At 44.9% G+C, this 16,051-nt stretch overlaps 1 protein-coding gene across 16 annotated transcripts in view; it reads right to left on the bottom strand.

The window, feature by feature from the left end:
* Positions 1 to 16,051, bottom strand: part of ptprt (protein tyrosine phosphatase receptor type T) — a 487,625-nt gene that overhangs the window by 297,944 nt on the left and 173,630 nt on the right. For all 16 annotated transcript variants that reach the window (XM_071386753.1, XM_071386649.1, XM_071386662.1 and 13 more), the window contains exons 4-6: positions 7,320 to 7,401; positions 4,178 to 4,293; positions 3,229 to 3,403 (exon numbers count right to left, since the gene is read on the bottom strand). In XM_071386753.1, the coding sequence (XP_071242854.1) occupies positions 3,229 to 3,403; positions 4,178 to 4,293; positions 7,320 to 7,401 (373 nt within the window). The remainder of the gene's footprint in view (positions 1 to 3,228; positions 3,404 to 4,177; positions 4,294 to 7,319; positions 7,402 to 16,051) is intronic.

Below are 16,051 nucleotides of genomic sequence, written 5' to 3'. Positions count from 1 at the left end.
ACGCGCTTGTATTCTGACGTCTCTATTTGGAGAGAGACCTGGCACTCTGCATGACAATTTTACTAGACACAACATTTACCTGTAATGTCTTATAAATTATAGAATTGAACGGTATCAGTCAAAATGGGAAGGAGAACTCCTGTGTAACTCCTTTTGTATACGGGACACCACACAGGAAGGTATGACCACTCTGACATGATTGCCAAGGTACCGCCATTACCACCAGACAAATTGCCGATAGGCACAAGTATCTGTATCGGCTGGGAATGCTGCAGGCAAGGTTCTGACAAATGGGTGTGTCTTGATGGTGGCAAGGACACACCCAAGAATCACCCACTTCAAACCACACCCCCAAGCCAACTCACGTTTGGCTTCTATCAATGTCGGCAGTATTTCTTGAGGACCATGAGTTCCCCTTTACAGCAAATACAAAAGGAGCGTGGTTGGTCGGGGTGAATACGTCGATGTATACCGCGTGTAACCAAAGGTTGTGTGTTCGAATCTCATCAAGTACAACTTTTGCAACTACTTACTACTTTTGAGCTACTTTACCACTACTTAGCATGTTAGCTAACCCTTCCCCTAACCTTAACCATTTAAGCTAACTCATTACCCTAACCTAACCTTAAAGCTAACCTTAACCATAACCCCTAGACTAGCTAACAATAGCCACATAGCTAACGAGTGTTAGCCACCTAGCTAACATTGGCCACAACAAATTGGAATTCGTAACATATCATACCCATTGGAAATACATGGCATATTTTACAAAATCGATGGACATCCACAAAGTAGCACTTAGAACATCCCTCCATATCCATCCTTACACCCCTGTATCCTCCACCTTCGATCTCTCTACCCCTCCTTTCCTCCTCCAACCCTTCACCTGCTCCCTGACTCGGCCCACTATTCCAGTAGGGGAGGTAATTAATAGCTTGGGAATGGCAGCGAGGGCCCAATTTCTAAACGTCACTGTTCTAATCTCTTCCAACAGCTGTAATTCCCGGCTTTTCCTCAGCCTTAAGAGACCCATAGATCCAGCCAATGACATGTTGATAGGGAATTGAGAATGCACTGTCTGGAACGTAAAAGGCACCTGCCCAAAAGGCCTCTGTTTCTTTTCTAAGTCATAGTTCCACTAGGGCTAAGCCATGGTTCGACCACTTCTTAGTCAATAAACATGTATTCAATCCTATTCCAACTATTATATATATTAAAAATAATGTAGGCACTAATATTCTGTATCTATGCTGTAAAAGTATTGTATCTGATGACCCCGGAAATTCAGAATAATATGTAAACAGTTTGCTTCAAACTGCAAACTGCCCCAACCCTCTGACTCATAGTAGTGTCATGATTCTCATGTTATCATTAAAATCAAGACACACAAACTAATACAGCTGACTAATAAAGCTGTGCAATATCATAACAGGTCCAGACCCCCCCCCCCCCCCCCCCCGCGCGCAGGGCTCTCTCTTGTTTTATATCCGCACTGCCTTGGCACCTCAGAATTACCCTGGCTGATGCCAGTGTCTTTGAACACCTGAGCTGCCAGCAGAGACAGCACAGAGACAAACCCTCACTGGCACGCACACAAATGAGCGTATACACACACACACACACCAAGACACACACCAAGACACACACAAAGACACACACACAAAGACACACACAAAGACACACACAAAGACACACACACACAAAGACACACACACACACACACACACACACACACACACACACACACACACACACACACACACACACACACACACACACACACACACACACACACACACACACACACACGAGAGCCCAGGAGGAGTGCATGAGGAGAGACAGATGGTGCTGATGGCTCCTGTTCTCAGCTCAACATCCAATCAAAAACAGCCAACACCACACCAAACACATCTCTCTGCTAACTATCTAACCAAACACCCACTTAGCCCAGTTTGACTTTCACCATCTACCTTTAGTCTTCCGTAGAAGCACTGGATTTTCTGCGTTTTTTAAAATAAATGTATTTATTATGAAATTATGAAAAATATTAATAACATTCCACCCATGAGGCCACTAGGTAATTTGACTGTAGGAAAGGCTACTAGATTAATTCCTATCAATACATAACTGGAATAACCTATTCACCTTATTTACCAGCTCTAAATCACTTGATAATTAAAATCACCCTTTTGCTTATCATAACTATCCAATTCCTACAGATTTCTTCAAAAGAAGGGGTAGGGGCAGTTATGGACTGAGACATTGTGACCGCTGATCCGTACAGACCAGTGGCTGAGAGGGCCACTTGTGCAGGTCATTAATCAGAACTTTCAGCCAATCTACTCTCAAACACCAAGGACGCTAATCAAACACCAAGGGTGAGACCAGTGGACACAGCAGCCAGCCTGGATTTGAGTAGCCTCCAGTCCAGCCGAGGTGCACCGATTCAGGCATGATGCACTACAAAGGCCCTTGGCTATAGGCCTGAAGGCCCGAGCCAAGAAGCCAGGTGCAGGAACAACTCAAGGTTAGGCGGAGTCTCCTCACTTCCTGATGCATCACAGTGGTGATTCGATGCCAGATTCTGCTAGGCAGCGCCAGTTCGCCCCGTTCCACAAACATATGGGCAGTGAGCGGGAATCAAAGCCCCACATTAGTGGGTAAATATCAGCATTAAAGGTTTGTTTGGATAGGCAAACCAGCCGGGGCAGGAACCATCGCGGGCTGAATTTAGACAGGAGGGGAGGAGTCCTCCCTTTCTCAGAAGAGAAGTGATAGAACAAAATATATAGTATATTTCAGATTATTTACAGTGCCCTACCAAGTATCTTCTTTTTCTCAGAAGAGAGCGGAGAGAGAGAGTGCCCACCCACCCTTCCAACAGTAACCAATGACCACCCAGCAGTCTACGCTATCTGTGAAGCAAGCCTTGTTTTTCACTCCCTTAACCAATATGTTCTCTTTGTTTATGTTCAAGGCAATGTTAGTGTGCATAAGTAAGTGGGAGAAGGGGGAGACAGTGGAACATAACACTGCTTCTGCTGATGGTGGCTGAAATAGTGAGGGGTTGGCCGCTCGGATAATGACTGGAGGACCCTAGCGGAGTTCTGACCGACTGCTAATAGGCTGGTATTATCGTAGCCTAGCGTTAGCCTAGTTGTTAGCCACTAGCTTTTATCTGCTAGCTTTTAGCCACTAGCAGGTAAGCCGTTAGTTTGTCAGCCATACCTTTGACGATGAGCTCAGCGTAGTTGGAAACCCCGGAGCCGCCATCGGAGCGGATGACGCAGCGGTAGCGGCTGGTGCTCCTCTGGGACGTGTCCCCGACACTGACGGTGGCTGAGAAACGTCGGTGGTTCACCACCCGCGTCACCATGAGGGCTGTATCTTTACCGTTCCACTGCTGCAGAAAGATAGCCAGACAGACACTTGCTTACTAACAAATATACACATAGTATTTCTCACGTTGTTATGGTAAAAAAGGATGGTCATTCAAATCTGATAACCAAAGAAACTCACAGTATGGTTAAAGTTTGTCAGATACCCTGCAACTTTTTCAGATACATTTCTGTGACTTTCCATTTCAGCACTTTCCCTTGTGGTATCAACTCGACTATAACAATCTCCCAAAGAGTAATTTATTCTATCATGTCCTTAAGCCTTTTTTATGCCCTGGGTACTACTTTCCATTACAAATGCCATTACTACAAGACACAAACATTTGCTAGTGAAGTACAGTGATGGCGGATAGAGAGGCAGTCGTCCATATTATTAAAACAACACTTTCTACTCAGTGCACAGATTGTATGGATATCCCCATAGAGGTTATACCATTACAGTGTGTGTGCAAGTACAGCAAGGAACTGGAACATACTGTAAGTGTCCTTTCACAAGGGTGAGGTCACTCATAACACTGCAACAAAGATCAAATAAAATGCCCTGTGTATTCTACATCACTGATGAGGCCTACACAGGCCAAACCCGGACGACGCTGGTCCAATTGTGAGCCGCCCTATGGGACTCCCAATCACGGCCGGTTGTGATACAGCCTTATTTCTCTAGCCCGATCACTCAGGCAGGGCTGCCATCTGTTATTTTTCAAATTAATGATAATTTCGTTAAAGTGAGAGGGACAAGCTGGATGACAACTATAGTGGAACGAAGGGGAGGGACTCACCTGTAGCCACAGTTGGTCGTGTTGGGACCACTTCCCCCCAGCAGTACACTGGAAGGTGGCGTTCTGGCCCACGTTCACCTCCACATTCTGCAGCCGCAGGAAGTGAGGTGCTTTCCCTACAAGGGGAAGGAAACTGTGTCATATACTCAAATAATTTTTTGAGGGTTGCCACAGGGCCAAGCAGCATCGCGAATTGCTCCTGTACACTTTTGTAAATATTAGTCATAGTACCAGTCAAAGGTTTGGACACACCTACTCACACCTACTCAAGGGTTTTTCTTTATTTTTACTATTTTCTACATTGTAGAATACTAGTGAAGGCATCAAAACTATGAAATAACACACATGGAATCAAGTAGTAACCAAAAACAGTGTTAAACAAATCAAAATATATTTTCTATTTGAGATTCTTCAAAGTGGCCACATTTTGCCTTGCTGACAGCTTTGCACAATCTTGGCATTCTCTCAACCAGCTTCATGAGGTAATCACCTGGAATGCATTTCAAGTAACAGGTGTGCCTTGTTAAAAGTTAATTTCTAATATGTATTTCCTCCTTAATGCATTTAAGAATTAACAAGGTAGGGGTAGTATACACAAGCCCTATTTGGTAAAAGACCAAGTCCATATTATGGCAAGTACAGCTCAAATAAGCAAAGAGAAACGACAGTCCATCATTACTTTAAGACATGAAGGTCAGTCAATACAGAACATTTCAAGAACTTTTAAAGTTTCTTTAAGTGCAGTTGCAAAGACCATCAAGCGCTATGACGAAACTGGCTCTCATGACGACCACCATAGGAAAGGAAGACCCAGAGTTACCTCTGCTGCAGAGGATACGTTCATTCGAGTTACCAGCCTCAGAAATGGCAGCCCAAATAAATGCTTCACAGAGTAACAGACATCTTAACATCAACTGTTCAGAGGAGACTGCGTGAATCAGGCCTTCATGGCCGAATTGCTGCAAAGAAAACACTACTAAAGGACACCAAAAAGAAGAAGAGACTTGCTTGGGCCAAGAAACATGCGCAATGGACATTATACCGGTGGAAATCTGTCCTTTGATCTGAAGTCCAAATGTGAGATTTTTTATTCCAACCACCGTGTCTTTGTGAGACGCAGAGTAGTTGAACGAATGATCGCTGCATGTGTGGTTTGCACCGTGAAGCATGGAGGATGTGTGATGTTTTGGGGGTGCTTTGCTGGTGCCACTGTCTGTGATTTATTTAGAATTCAATGCACACTTAACCAGCATGGCTACCACAGCATTCTGCAGCGATACGCCATCCCATCTGGTTTGTGCTTAGTGGGACTATCATTTGTTTTCAACAGGGCAATGATCCAACACACCTCCTGGGTGGGTAAGGGCTAATCGACCAAGAAGGAGAGTGATGCATCAGATGATCTGGCCTCCACCATCACCCGACCTCAACCTAATTGAGATGGTTTGGGATGAGTTGGACCGCAGAGTGAAGGAAAAGCGCCAACAAGTGCTCAGCATATCCTTCAAGACTGTTGGAAAAGCATTCCAGGTTTAGCTAGTTGAGAGAATGCCACGAGTGTGGAAAGTTGCCAGCAAGGGAAAGGGTGGCTACTTTGAAGAATCTTAAATATAAAATATATATTGATTTGTTTAACACTTTTTGGGTTACCACATGATTCCATGTGTTATTTCATAGTATTGATGTCTTCACTATTATTCTACAATTTAGAAAATAGTAAAAATAAAGAAAAACCTTGAATGAGTAGGTGGCTCCAAACTTTTGACAGGTACTGTATATGTTTTAAATAATGAACAGTGTATGTCATTACAATTGTCTTAAACCAGCACCACGTTTCAAAACTGTCAAACAAGTCAGTTGGTTATATGGTTGGTAGGGCTACCTAACTAGCTAGTTGCTGGCTAGCTGGATGTTTTGATTTGAAAGTGAGGTTGAGGTTGAATGGAGAAGTCTGAAGTAAGAGCCAAGAAAGGACAACTGAGATGGCAGAGGACGAGTGCAGATTCTTGGGAGTACTACAAGCTACTTTGGACTATTGCCAACGTGCAGTGAACTATTCAGCGCCTCAATGGCTGCCCGGGGCATCACCCAGGTGAGTGCTGCTTGTTTGGTGGTGGTTGAGAAGTAGTTGGCTAGCTACCAGCTACAGAGACCCGTTGCGCTGAGGTCCAGTCATCATTGCTCCGAGTCTGGACCCGTCGGACCCTGTCCCTGACCAAGGCTCCTGAGGCTTTCACCTGGCGTTGACCGACTGGTGCTCCCTCCACACAGACATTTGACATTATTTATTTGTTTATTTATTTATATGGACTGTACACTGCAATTTAGCTCTTAACTGTCAATGTTGTACACCTTGACAATAAACTAAAATTTATACAGAGCACACAATATTATGACTAGGCATGCATCAGCATATATGAACTCTTTGACTCTAACAATATCAAGTTTGACGTTCATGTGAATCATGCATTGAGGTCAAGGGGAAAGCTGAGTTACGTGCGGAATAAACAATACAAATGCACGACATAAAAAGCAGTGTTTTTTTCCCTTTTCGATCGAAAATCACTTAAGATTTCAGGTCATTTTTCTTCCCTAGAATTGCCGTCCCTCATCTGCTCAGTGCATTGAGGCTGCTCTGTGTGCCATTGAAATGGCATTGAGCTCAGCTGATTTCCTAATCTCATTTTCACCGTGCCTGGAAATAGTGTATTCATTGATATTTCAATACGAGAATATATCTTTACGTTAATTTCCCCCATTGAAGAAGAAGACCGACTAGATTATTTTACCTCAAGACATTTATTTACCTTCCCTTCCTACTGTTATTTCAATTTGGCACAAGTAGCTATGTGCTCTGTCCTAATTCTTGGGGAAAACTCTAAGTCTGGGGACAGAGAGCTAGAAAGAAAGAAGAGAACACGTCGAGGACACTGAGTGCCTTGGAGAAATCCAAAGATGTGAGGCAAAGAGGTCTGTCAGCTATGAATGATGAAGGCCCTGAGTTTGTAACTTATTCTGTGCTCCACAATATGTCTCGTCCTCCCTCCAACCCTCTCAGTCTGTGACCCCACCCCAAACTACACACGCACGCGATTGTGAGATCAGATGATGCTCGGTGGGCTAGTCATGGCGGGTCACTTACGGCACGGGTGGGCCAATACTCGGACTTCGTCCACCGCGATGAACCCTGGATGGCCCTGTACGGATATGGCCTCGAATATCACCTACCACAGAGGGAGAGAGAAAGAGAGATGTGGGGAGAGAAAGAGGAGAGAGTGAAAACACATTTATGAGAAGAGCTCCTGCTTACAGCTACGCCTGTGTGTGTTTGTTTGTGCGTGTATGGGAAATATCTATTTCACACTATAGGGACAAACCGAACCGTACTGGTTCTGAAATGTTATTTTTACATACTTTCCAGCACGGTTCCAGCAACTGTCGTATGCGTAAACAGGCCAGCTCAGTACCGCTTGGCTTGTCTCAGCTCGGTTTGGCTCAGTGTAAAAAGGATAAGAGAGAGCTGAACAGCAGCCTCCTTTCACAGGTACAGTAAGGCGTTTTACTCTTAACATGGGGTCCAAGGTTATGTTGCTTCTCTGATAATGGTTATTTTCTGATTAAACTGTCCATCTAAACCTGACGGATCCCTCCATTAGACCTGAGAGTCAAACTACAGCTCAGTCTTACTCACAGGCTGAGCATGTCTGACTTCACAACTAAATGACCAGACTTTTACAGATGTTGTAATTTGCTCTGTCACTCAGCCTGCTACATTATACATCAACCCCCTTCCTTCTTCCTCTCCTCCACATGTTCAGATGTCACTGCCTCTGTCTCTGTAAGTCTGGCCTGGTTGCCTCTGCCTGGCTGCCATAGAAAAGCATCTTCTGACCCAGGAGACCACTGGGTGAAGTGGGGTCATGAGCCCTGTAACCCGTGCAGTGCTCCTGTGACAGCTGGGTGCCTTGTGGCACACAGTATGAGGAAGGAAGCGGCCCTCAATCAAAATGGCATAGGACTTGTCCGCCAGGAAAGTAAGCACCGCCCTAGAATGCCAAAGATGTCTGGTTGCTCACTCATTTCAATTCCTCCTTCAGTGTTCAGCACATTCTCTGCTCATTTTTAGCGTTCTCTGACATGAGTTATCCACTCCTGTATCTGCTCCTTTCAGTGTTCTCTGACATGAAGCTGTCAGGTCCTTAGCATTGTCAAGTGGTCGGCATTTACCCAATTTTCTTAAAATCTTAAGTGTTCTCTTTTGTCTTCTACTCTCTTTAATCATTCTAAGTGTTTAGTGTGATGCCCCGGTGTCACCGCCTGGAACCTGCCTTCATTAAAATAATCAGTTGCATGGATAAAACGTTGCGGGAACGTCTCTCTGTCTCCCCATGATATCGAGCAGCCGTACCTGGCTGGCAAGAACAAAGTTTGGGACGGTAATCTTGACGCTTCTTGAGATTCAGGGGAGGCTTTTGAAGTGAATGTATGCAGGGCGGCAGACCAGCCTAATCCAAGGGTTTCTGCTTAGGCCGTTATTACCGCCAGACAGTTGCCTAGTTCTTCTGTTTCAGTACATTGTGGTACACTGTGTGAATTGGGATGGTACACGGTGTGAATTCTCAACTGCCCCAACTGCTTTAGAGGGAGGGAAACAACAGGGAGGCTTTGAACAGAGGACATGTGAGGGTTTTGATATTCTTGGATGTCAATGGCAATTTTCAGATAAAGAACAAATGTGTGAAATGCAGAGAGAAATTCCAAAGACACACACAGGGTATTTGTGTATAACATCTTTACAGAAACAATAATGTTGTCATCTTATTAAAACGCCAAGACAGACACCTCTAAATGACCCATCATGCCTCAAATGCCTTGTGGCAGGGGAGCGCACAATAAAAAAAGAGAACATTCCTTTTTGTAAAATTTGCCACATCTGTTGTGCCATAATCACTTGTCTAATCAAACACACAGTGGGGTTTTTAGTCATCGTCATACAACCACACAGTCAGATTCTTAAAGAAATACCGATCCTAATATTTAACAGAATAAATTAAAGTTAATGAACACCATTTACTGTCACACGTACTTCTGCTTCCTCCATTCAGCGCTCGACGTCGCCAATCCACTAATCACCTGTCCTGGCAAACAACATTTCGCACACCAGGCAAACATCATTGCGCACACCTGCTCCCCATTGTTAAGCACACCTGGACTTCATCACCACCCTGATTACTCTCCCCTCATATAGCCCTCAGTAGCTTCAGTCAGCAGGCAGTATTGATTTTGGTCATCAGGCAGTATTGGTTCAGTACGCTTCTCCTGTTTTGTATTTTCTTCATGATTATTATTATTAAACTCACCTTCTGCACCTGCTTCCTGACTCCCTGAGTACACGTTACAGAATACTGCCTCAGAAATTCTGGAGGCAGCAGAAGATTACATCATCTTCCAGATGGTCGAGAAACAGGGTCATCTACTCCACCAACACCACGACCAGCCTACCACAGGTCATCACTGTGAGCAAATCCCCCAGCCTACCCAGCCGTCTGTCCAGGTCAGTGATGCCCTACTGTCCCTTCCGGAGAAGTATGACGGCACTCCATTGGAAACGCCGTGGCTTCCTATTACAATGCTCCCTCTATTTCGCCTATCAGATGGGAGCACCCACCCCCGAGAGGTCAAAGCTTGCCACGGTCATTTCCCTGCTGACCGGATGGCTGTTGGAGTGGGATACGGCCATCTGGGGAGAGGGAAGGAGGTGCTGGGTTCCTATGAGAGGATCATGGCTCTGTTCAGGGCAGTCTACAACCATCCTCCAGATGGCAGAGAGGGAGGTGAGTGACTTCAACTCCAGCAGGGTGCCAAGACCGCTGCGGAATACACCCTCACCTTTCGGACTGTGGCAGCCCACAGCAGATGGAATGAGCCGGCACTCCGCACTCTATTCCCCAGTGGACTACGCAAAGAGGTCCAGACGGAGTTGGCATGTCGGGATGACAACATATCCTTGGACGCTCTCACCGCGATGGCCTTCCTTCTGGATAACCTTCTTCGGGAGCACCGGTGTCCACCTCGCCATTCACCTCCCTCCTTTGGCTGTCCTGAGGCAGAGCCTGAACCCATGGAGGTAGGGGCCACACACTTCTCCGCGGCGTCGCCAGAGACAGCTGGGGCTCTGTCCCTACTTCAGCCAGGAAGGGAATCAGCTTCAGTGGTGTCAGGTGCGTCCCAATCCGGGGTCCATTAGAGTAGAGGGGTGGCCCTGTAACCTTCCATCTCCCAGGATAGGTTTGAGTATTCCATTATAATTTTTCGCCAAACCCTTTCTGGTTCCCATTTCACTGGCTGGCTGTCTTGTCTCTAAAGCTCTAGTGAACTCCGGTGACGTGGGGAACTTTATCGACCAGGCCCTCGCCTCCTACCTGAACTTAACTTAATACCCGCGTTCCTCTCCTTTTCCTGTCCAAGACCTGGATATGCAACTATTGGGATATGGCACAATTACGGATGTCACAGCAACACTCACCCTCACCGTGGTACCCAAGCACCAGGAAAGTCTTCCCTTCATCATCACCGTGCCTGTAAACAGTCATTCTCAGCCTCCCGTGGCTCTAACTTCATAACCTCACCATCTCCTTGTCAAAGATGAGAATCACTGCCTGTGTACCAGGATGCCGTGGGGAGCTGCTTTCCCACACCCTGTGGTTCCACGTCGGTGGAGGGTCCTGTGAGTGTCCTCCAGCCCATCAATCGGTCCTCCCATATCGTTGGCCCTGTGTTTTGGGAAGTAGATGTGGACATCCACCAGGCTCCGGAGAGGTTACCCGCTCCTACCACCTGCCCTCCAGCGCTCATCTACGCCCCCACGGGGGTAAGAGATTGGCTGTTGACCTGGACACCCATGTATCAACCGCACCATCCAATCCCTCTCCGATAAATACAGGTGGCCCATCTTCGCGCAGGACGTCGCCCATCATGTCAACTCATGTTCGGTATGTACACAATCCAAATCTCCCCAGCACGCTCCAGCAGGGAAACTACTTCCCCTTCTCGTGCCTCAGTGGCCTTGGCCACATCTGTCGATAGACTTTGTAACAGATACCCCCCTTGCTAATGGTTTTACAACTATTCTGGTGGTTGACAGATTCTCTAAATCCTGCCATTTTACTCATTTCCCAAGTCTACCTACCGCTCTCAAGGTCGATGAAGTACTATTCCAGCAGGTCTTCCGACAATAGTCTTGGCTTCTCTAATAACTGCCTCGTCTGGTTCACTAACTACTTCTCAGATAGAGTTCAGTGTGTCAAATCGGAGGGCCTGTTGTCCGGACCTCTGGCAGTCTGTATGGGGGTACCACAGGGTTCAATTCTCGGACTCTGTTCTCTGTATAAATCAATGATGTCGCTCTTGCTGTGAGTGATTCTTAGATCCACCTCTACGCAGACGACACCATTCTGTATACATCTGGCCCTTTGGACACTGTGCTAAGAAACCTTCAAATGTGCTTCAATGCCATACAACACTCCTTCCGTGGCCTCCAGGTGTGCTTAACTCCCCATCGTTAAGCACACCTGGACTTCATCACCACCCTGATTACTCTCCCTTCATATAGCCCTCAGTATCTTCAGTCATCAGGCAGTATTGGTTTTGGTTATGTTCAGTACGCGTCCCCTGTTTTGTATTTTCTTCATGTTTATAATTATTAAACTCACCTTCTGCACTTGCTTCCTGACTCCCTGCGTATACGTTACATTTACAGACCGTTCTCAGCTGCTTTAATTAACAAACTGGCAACTATTTCAAGCAGGATCATGAAATATGAAAAGCAGAAAAGGTTATGTGTGCCTTAGCCTAAGAATGTGTGCCTTAGCCTAAGAACTAAGTAAATATGTAATTATAGCTAAGACAAAATGACCAAATATTCACATTAAAGTGAATATTTGAAATATTAGTCTTTCCACCTCACCAAGGTCATTATGTAATATAATTATAGAATACTCAAGTAACTGAATTCCATTAACAGAGAAATTCATACATTTACTGTATTTCATTTACACAGAGAAATAAATGGAGAGATAGAGGTTCAGTGAAGAGTGACGGGGCATGAATGAACATAAAGGGTTGTAATAGTGAGCGAGACGGGGTGAGAAATACAGTATATATCCAATGAACAAAAATAAACGCAACATGTAAAGTGTATGTTTCATGAGCTGAAATAAAAGATCCCAGAAAATGTTCCAATTGCACAAAAAGCTTATTTCTCTCAAATGTTGTAGGACACTTTTTTTTTTGCATCCCTGTTATTGAGCATTTCTCCTTTGCCAAGATAATCCACCGGACAGGTGTGGCATATCAAGAAGCTGATTAAACAGCATGATCCTTACACAGGTGCACCTTGTGCTAGGCACTGTTAGGTTCTAAATAACAGAGTAAGAAACTGACGGACACTATAAAAGCGCCAACCAAGTTTATTCACCCAAAGGATCGAACAGACAAATACATATTTGGTAGTACATATACCCCAATTTGGGTGGAGTCTCCTTCTCTCTGAACATTCCATCTTTATTGCTAGACAGGAAGGTAAGTGATGCGAGCAATAAACGGTTCCTCATCCCTTAATGTGACCTGACCTCGGCCCTCCTTTCCTCACTAAACCACATCTCTCCACTCTTCTCAGTGCCTGCACACGTGATTGCCTTTCCTTTACTCAATACATTCCAAGCTTAATTGCCTCCACCATATACATTCCTCCTACAGATAACCATTAACTGCTAGTGTAGAAACCAGCCTATGGCACTCAATATTTCTATAGGATACCTGATAATTAACAGTACTTCAAGTGTAAAGTCAGAACTCATCAGCACAATAAAAGGGCACTCTAAAATGTGCAGATTTGTCACAACAAAATGCCACAAATGTCTCAAGTTGAGGAAGCGTGCAATTGGCATGCTGACTGCAGGTATTTCCACCAGAGAATTGAATGTTCATTTCTCTACTGTTGGAGGCCAATGTCGTTTAGAGAATTTGGCAGCATGTCCAACAGGCCTCACAACCGCAGACCAAATGTATGGCGTCGTGTGGGTGAGCAGTTTACTGATGTCAACGTTGTGAACAGAGTGCCTCATGTTGGCGGTGGGGTTATGGTAAGGGCAGGCATAAGCTACGAACAGCGAACACAATTAAATTTGATCGATGTGAACTGTATGAACTAATATGAACTGTAATTCAGTAGAATCAATGAAATTGTTGCATGTTGCGTTTATATTTTTGTTCAGTATATACAGTGGGGAGAACAAGTATTGGATACACTGCCGATTTTGCAGGTTTTCCTACTTACAAAGCATGTAGAGGTCTGTAATTTTTATCATAGGTACACTTCAACTGTGAGAGATGGAATCTAAAACAAAAATCCAGAAAATCACATTGTATGATTTTAAAGTAATTAATTAGCATTTTATTGCATGACATAAGTATTTGATACATCAGAAAAGCAGAACTTAATATTTGATACAGAAACCTTTGTTTGCAATTACAGAGATCATACGTTTCCTGTAGTTCTTGACCAGGTTTGCACACACTGCAGCAGGGATTTTGGCCCACTCCTCCATACAGACCTTCTCCAGATCCTTCAGGTTTCGGGGCTGTCGCTGGGCAATACGGACTTTCAGCTCCCTCCAAAGATTTTCTATTGGGTTCAGGTCTGGAGACTAGCTAGGCCACTCCAGGACCTTGAGATGCTTCTTAAGGAGCCACTCCTTAGTTGCCCTGGCTGTGTGTTTCGGGTCGTTGTCATGCTGGAAGACCCAGCCACGACCCATCTTCAATGCTCTTACTGAGGGAAGGAGGTTGTTGGCCAAGATCTCGCGATACATGGCCCCATCCATCCTTCCCTCAATACGGTGCAGTCGTCCTGTCCTCTTTGCAGAAAAGTATCCCCAAAGAATGATGTTTCCACCTCCATGCTTCACGGTTGGGATGGTGTTTTTGGGGTTGTACTCATCCTTCTTCTTCCTCCAAACACGGCGAGTGGAGTTTAGACCAAAAAGCTCTATTTTTGTTTCATAAGAACACATGACCTTCTCCCATTCCTCCTCTGGATCATCCAGATGGTCATTGGCAAACTTTAGACGGGCCTGGACATGCGCTGGCTTGAGCAGGGGGACCTTGCGTGCGCTGCAGGATTTTAATCCATGACGACGTAGTGTGTTACTAATGGTTTTCTTTGAGACTGTGGTCCCAGCTCTCTTCAGGTCATTGACCAGGTCCTGCCGTGTAGTTCTGGGCTGATCCCTCACCTTCATCATAATCATTGATGCCCCACGAGGTGAGATCTTGCATGGAGCCTCAGACCGAGGGTGATTGACCGTCATCTTGAACTTCTTCCATTTTCTAATAATTGCGCCAACAGTTGTTGCCTTCTCACCAAGCTGCTTGCCTATTGTCCTGTAGCCCATCCCAGCCTTGTGCAGGTCTACAATTTTATCCCTGATGTCCTTACACAGCTCTCTGGTCTTGGCCATTGTGGAGAGGTTGGAGTCTGTTTGATTGAGTGTGTGGACAGGTGTCTTTTATACAGGTAACGAGTTCAAACAGGTGCAGTTAATACAGGTAATGAGTGGAGAACCGGAGGGCTTCTTAAAGAAAAACGAACAGGTCTGTGAGAGCCGGAATTTTTACTGGTTGGTAGGTGATCAAATCCTTATGTCATGCAATAAAATGCAAATTAAAAATCACACAATGTGATTTTCTGGATTTTTGTTCTAGATTCCGTCTCTCACAGTTGAAGTGTACCTATGATAAAAATTACAGACCTCTACATGCTTTGTAAGTAGGAAAACCTGCAAAATCGGCAGTGTATCAAATACTTGTTCTCCCCACTGTATATATAGATCCTTAATGTAAACCTGCTTTAGAGCACTCAGGACCTAAAACTGGGGCGATGGTATGGTTCACCTTCCAACAGGACAACAACCCTAAGCACACAGCCAAGACAACGCAGGAGTGGCTTAGGGACAAGTCTCTGAATGTCCTTGAGTGGCACTCAGCCCGGACTTGAACCCGATCAAACATCTCTTGAGACGTGAGAATAGCTGTGTAGCGACGCTCCCCATCCAACCTTACAGAGTTTGAGAGCATCTGCAGAAAAGAATGGGAGAAACTCCACAAATACAGGTGTGCCAAGCTTGTAGCGTCATACCCAAGAAGACTCAACGCAGTAATCGCTGCCAAAGGTGCTTCAACAAAGTACTGACTAAAGGGTCTGAATACTTATGTAAATGTGATATCAGTTTTTTATTTGCAAAAATGTTTGAAAACCTGTTTTTGCTTTCTTATTATGTGTATATTGATGAGGGGGGAAAACTATTTAATACATTTTAGAATAAGGCTGTAACGTAACAAAATATGGAAAAAGTCAAGGGGTCTGAATACTTTCCGAATGCACTGTATATAGAGAGAAAGTGAGAGAGAGAGATACCAGAGAGAAAGAGAAAGAGAGAGAGAGATAGAGAGAGTTGTGTGGGTACCTAAAACGATTTTTCCTCAAAGGTTATTTAACATGGTAATTTGCAATGAGCGATGATTTGCCAAGATAATTCTGGCTGAGGTGACTAAGCTCCCCACTCTGAGGTCCTTTTTGGGACCCATTTCAGCGAGGATTGAGGGCTGAAATATACTCATTTAGGACCATTTCAGCAAAATTGGATGAAAGTTGTGATGCACAAAGGTTGCCTCTGTGTGATGTAAAACCCCAGTAGATGAAAATTACCACATTGCTCATATTCCAGAGAGAGAACAAATTACTATCGCAATGTTTCGGTTATGCCTCTAAAACCAGGGCTGCATCTCAAATGACACCCTATTCCCTATTCAGTG

Source organism: Salvelinus alpinus, chromosome 2, assembly GCF_045679555.1.
Source record: "Salvelinus alpinus chromosome 2, SLU_Salpinus.1, whole genome shotgun sequence".
NCBI classification, from domain to species: domain Eukaryota; kingdom Metazoa; phylum Chordata; class Actinopteri; order Salmoniformes; family Salmonidae; genus Salvelinus; species Salvelinus alpinus.
This window is presented reverse-complemented; position numbering and strand designations above follow the sequence as displayed.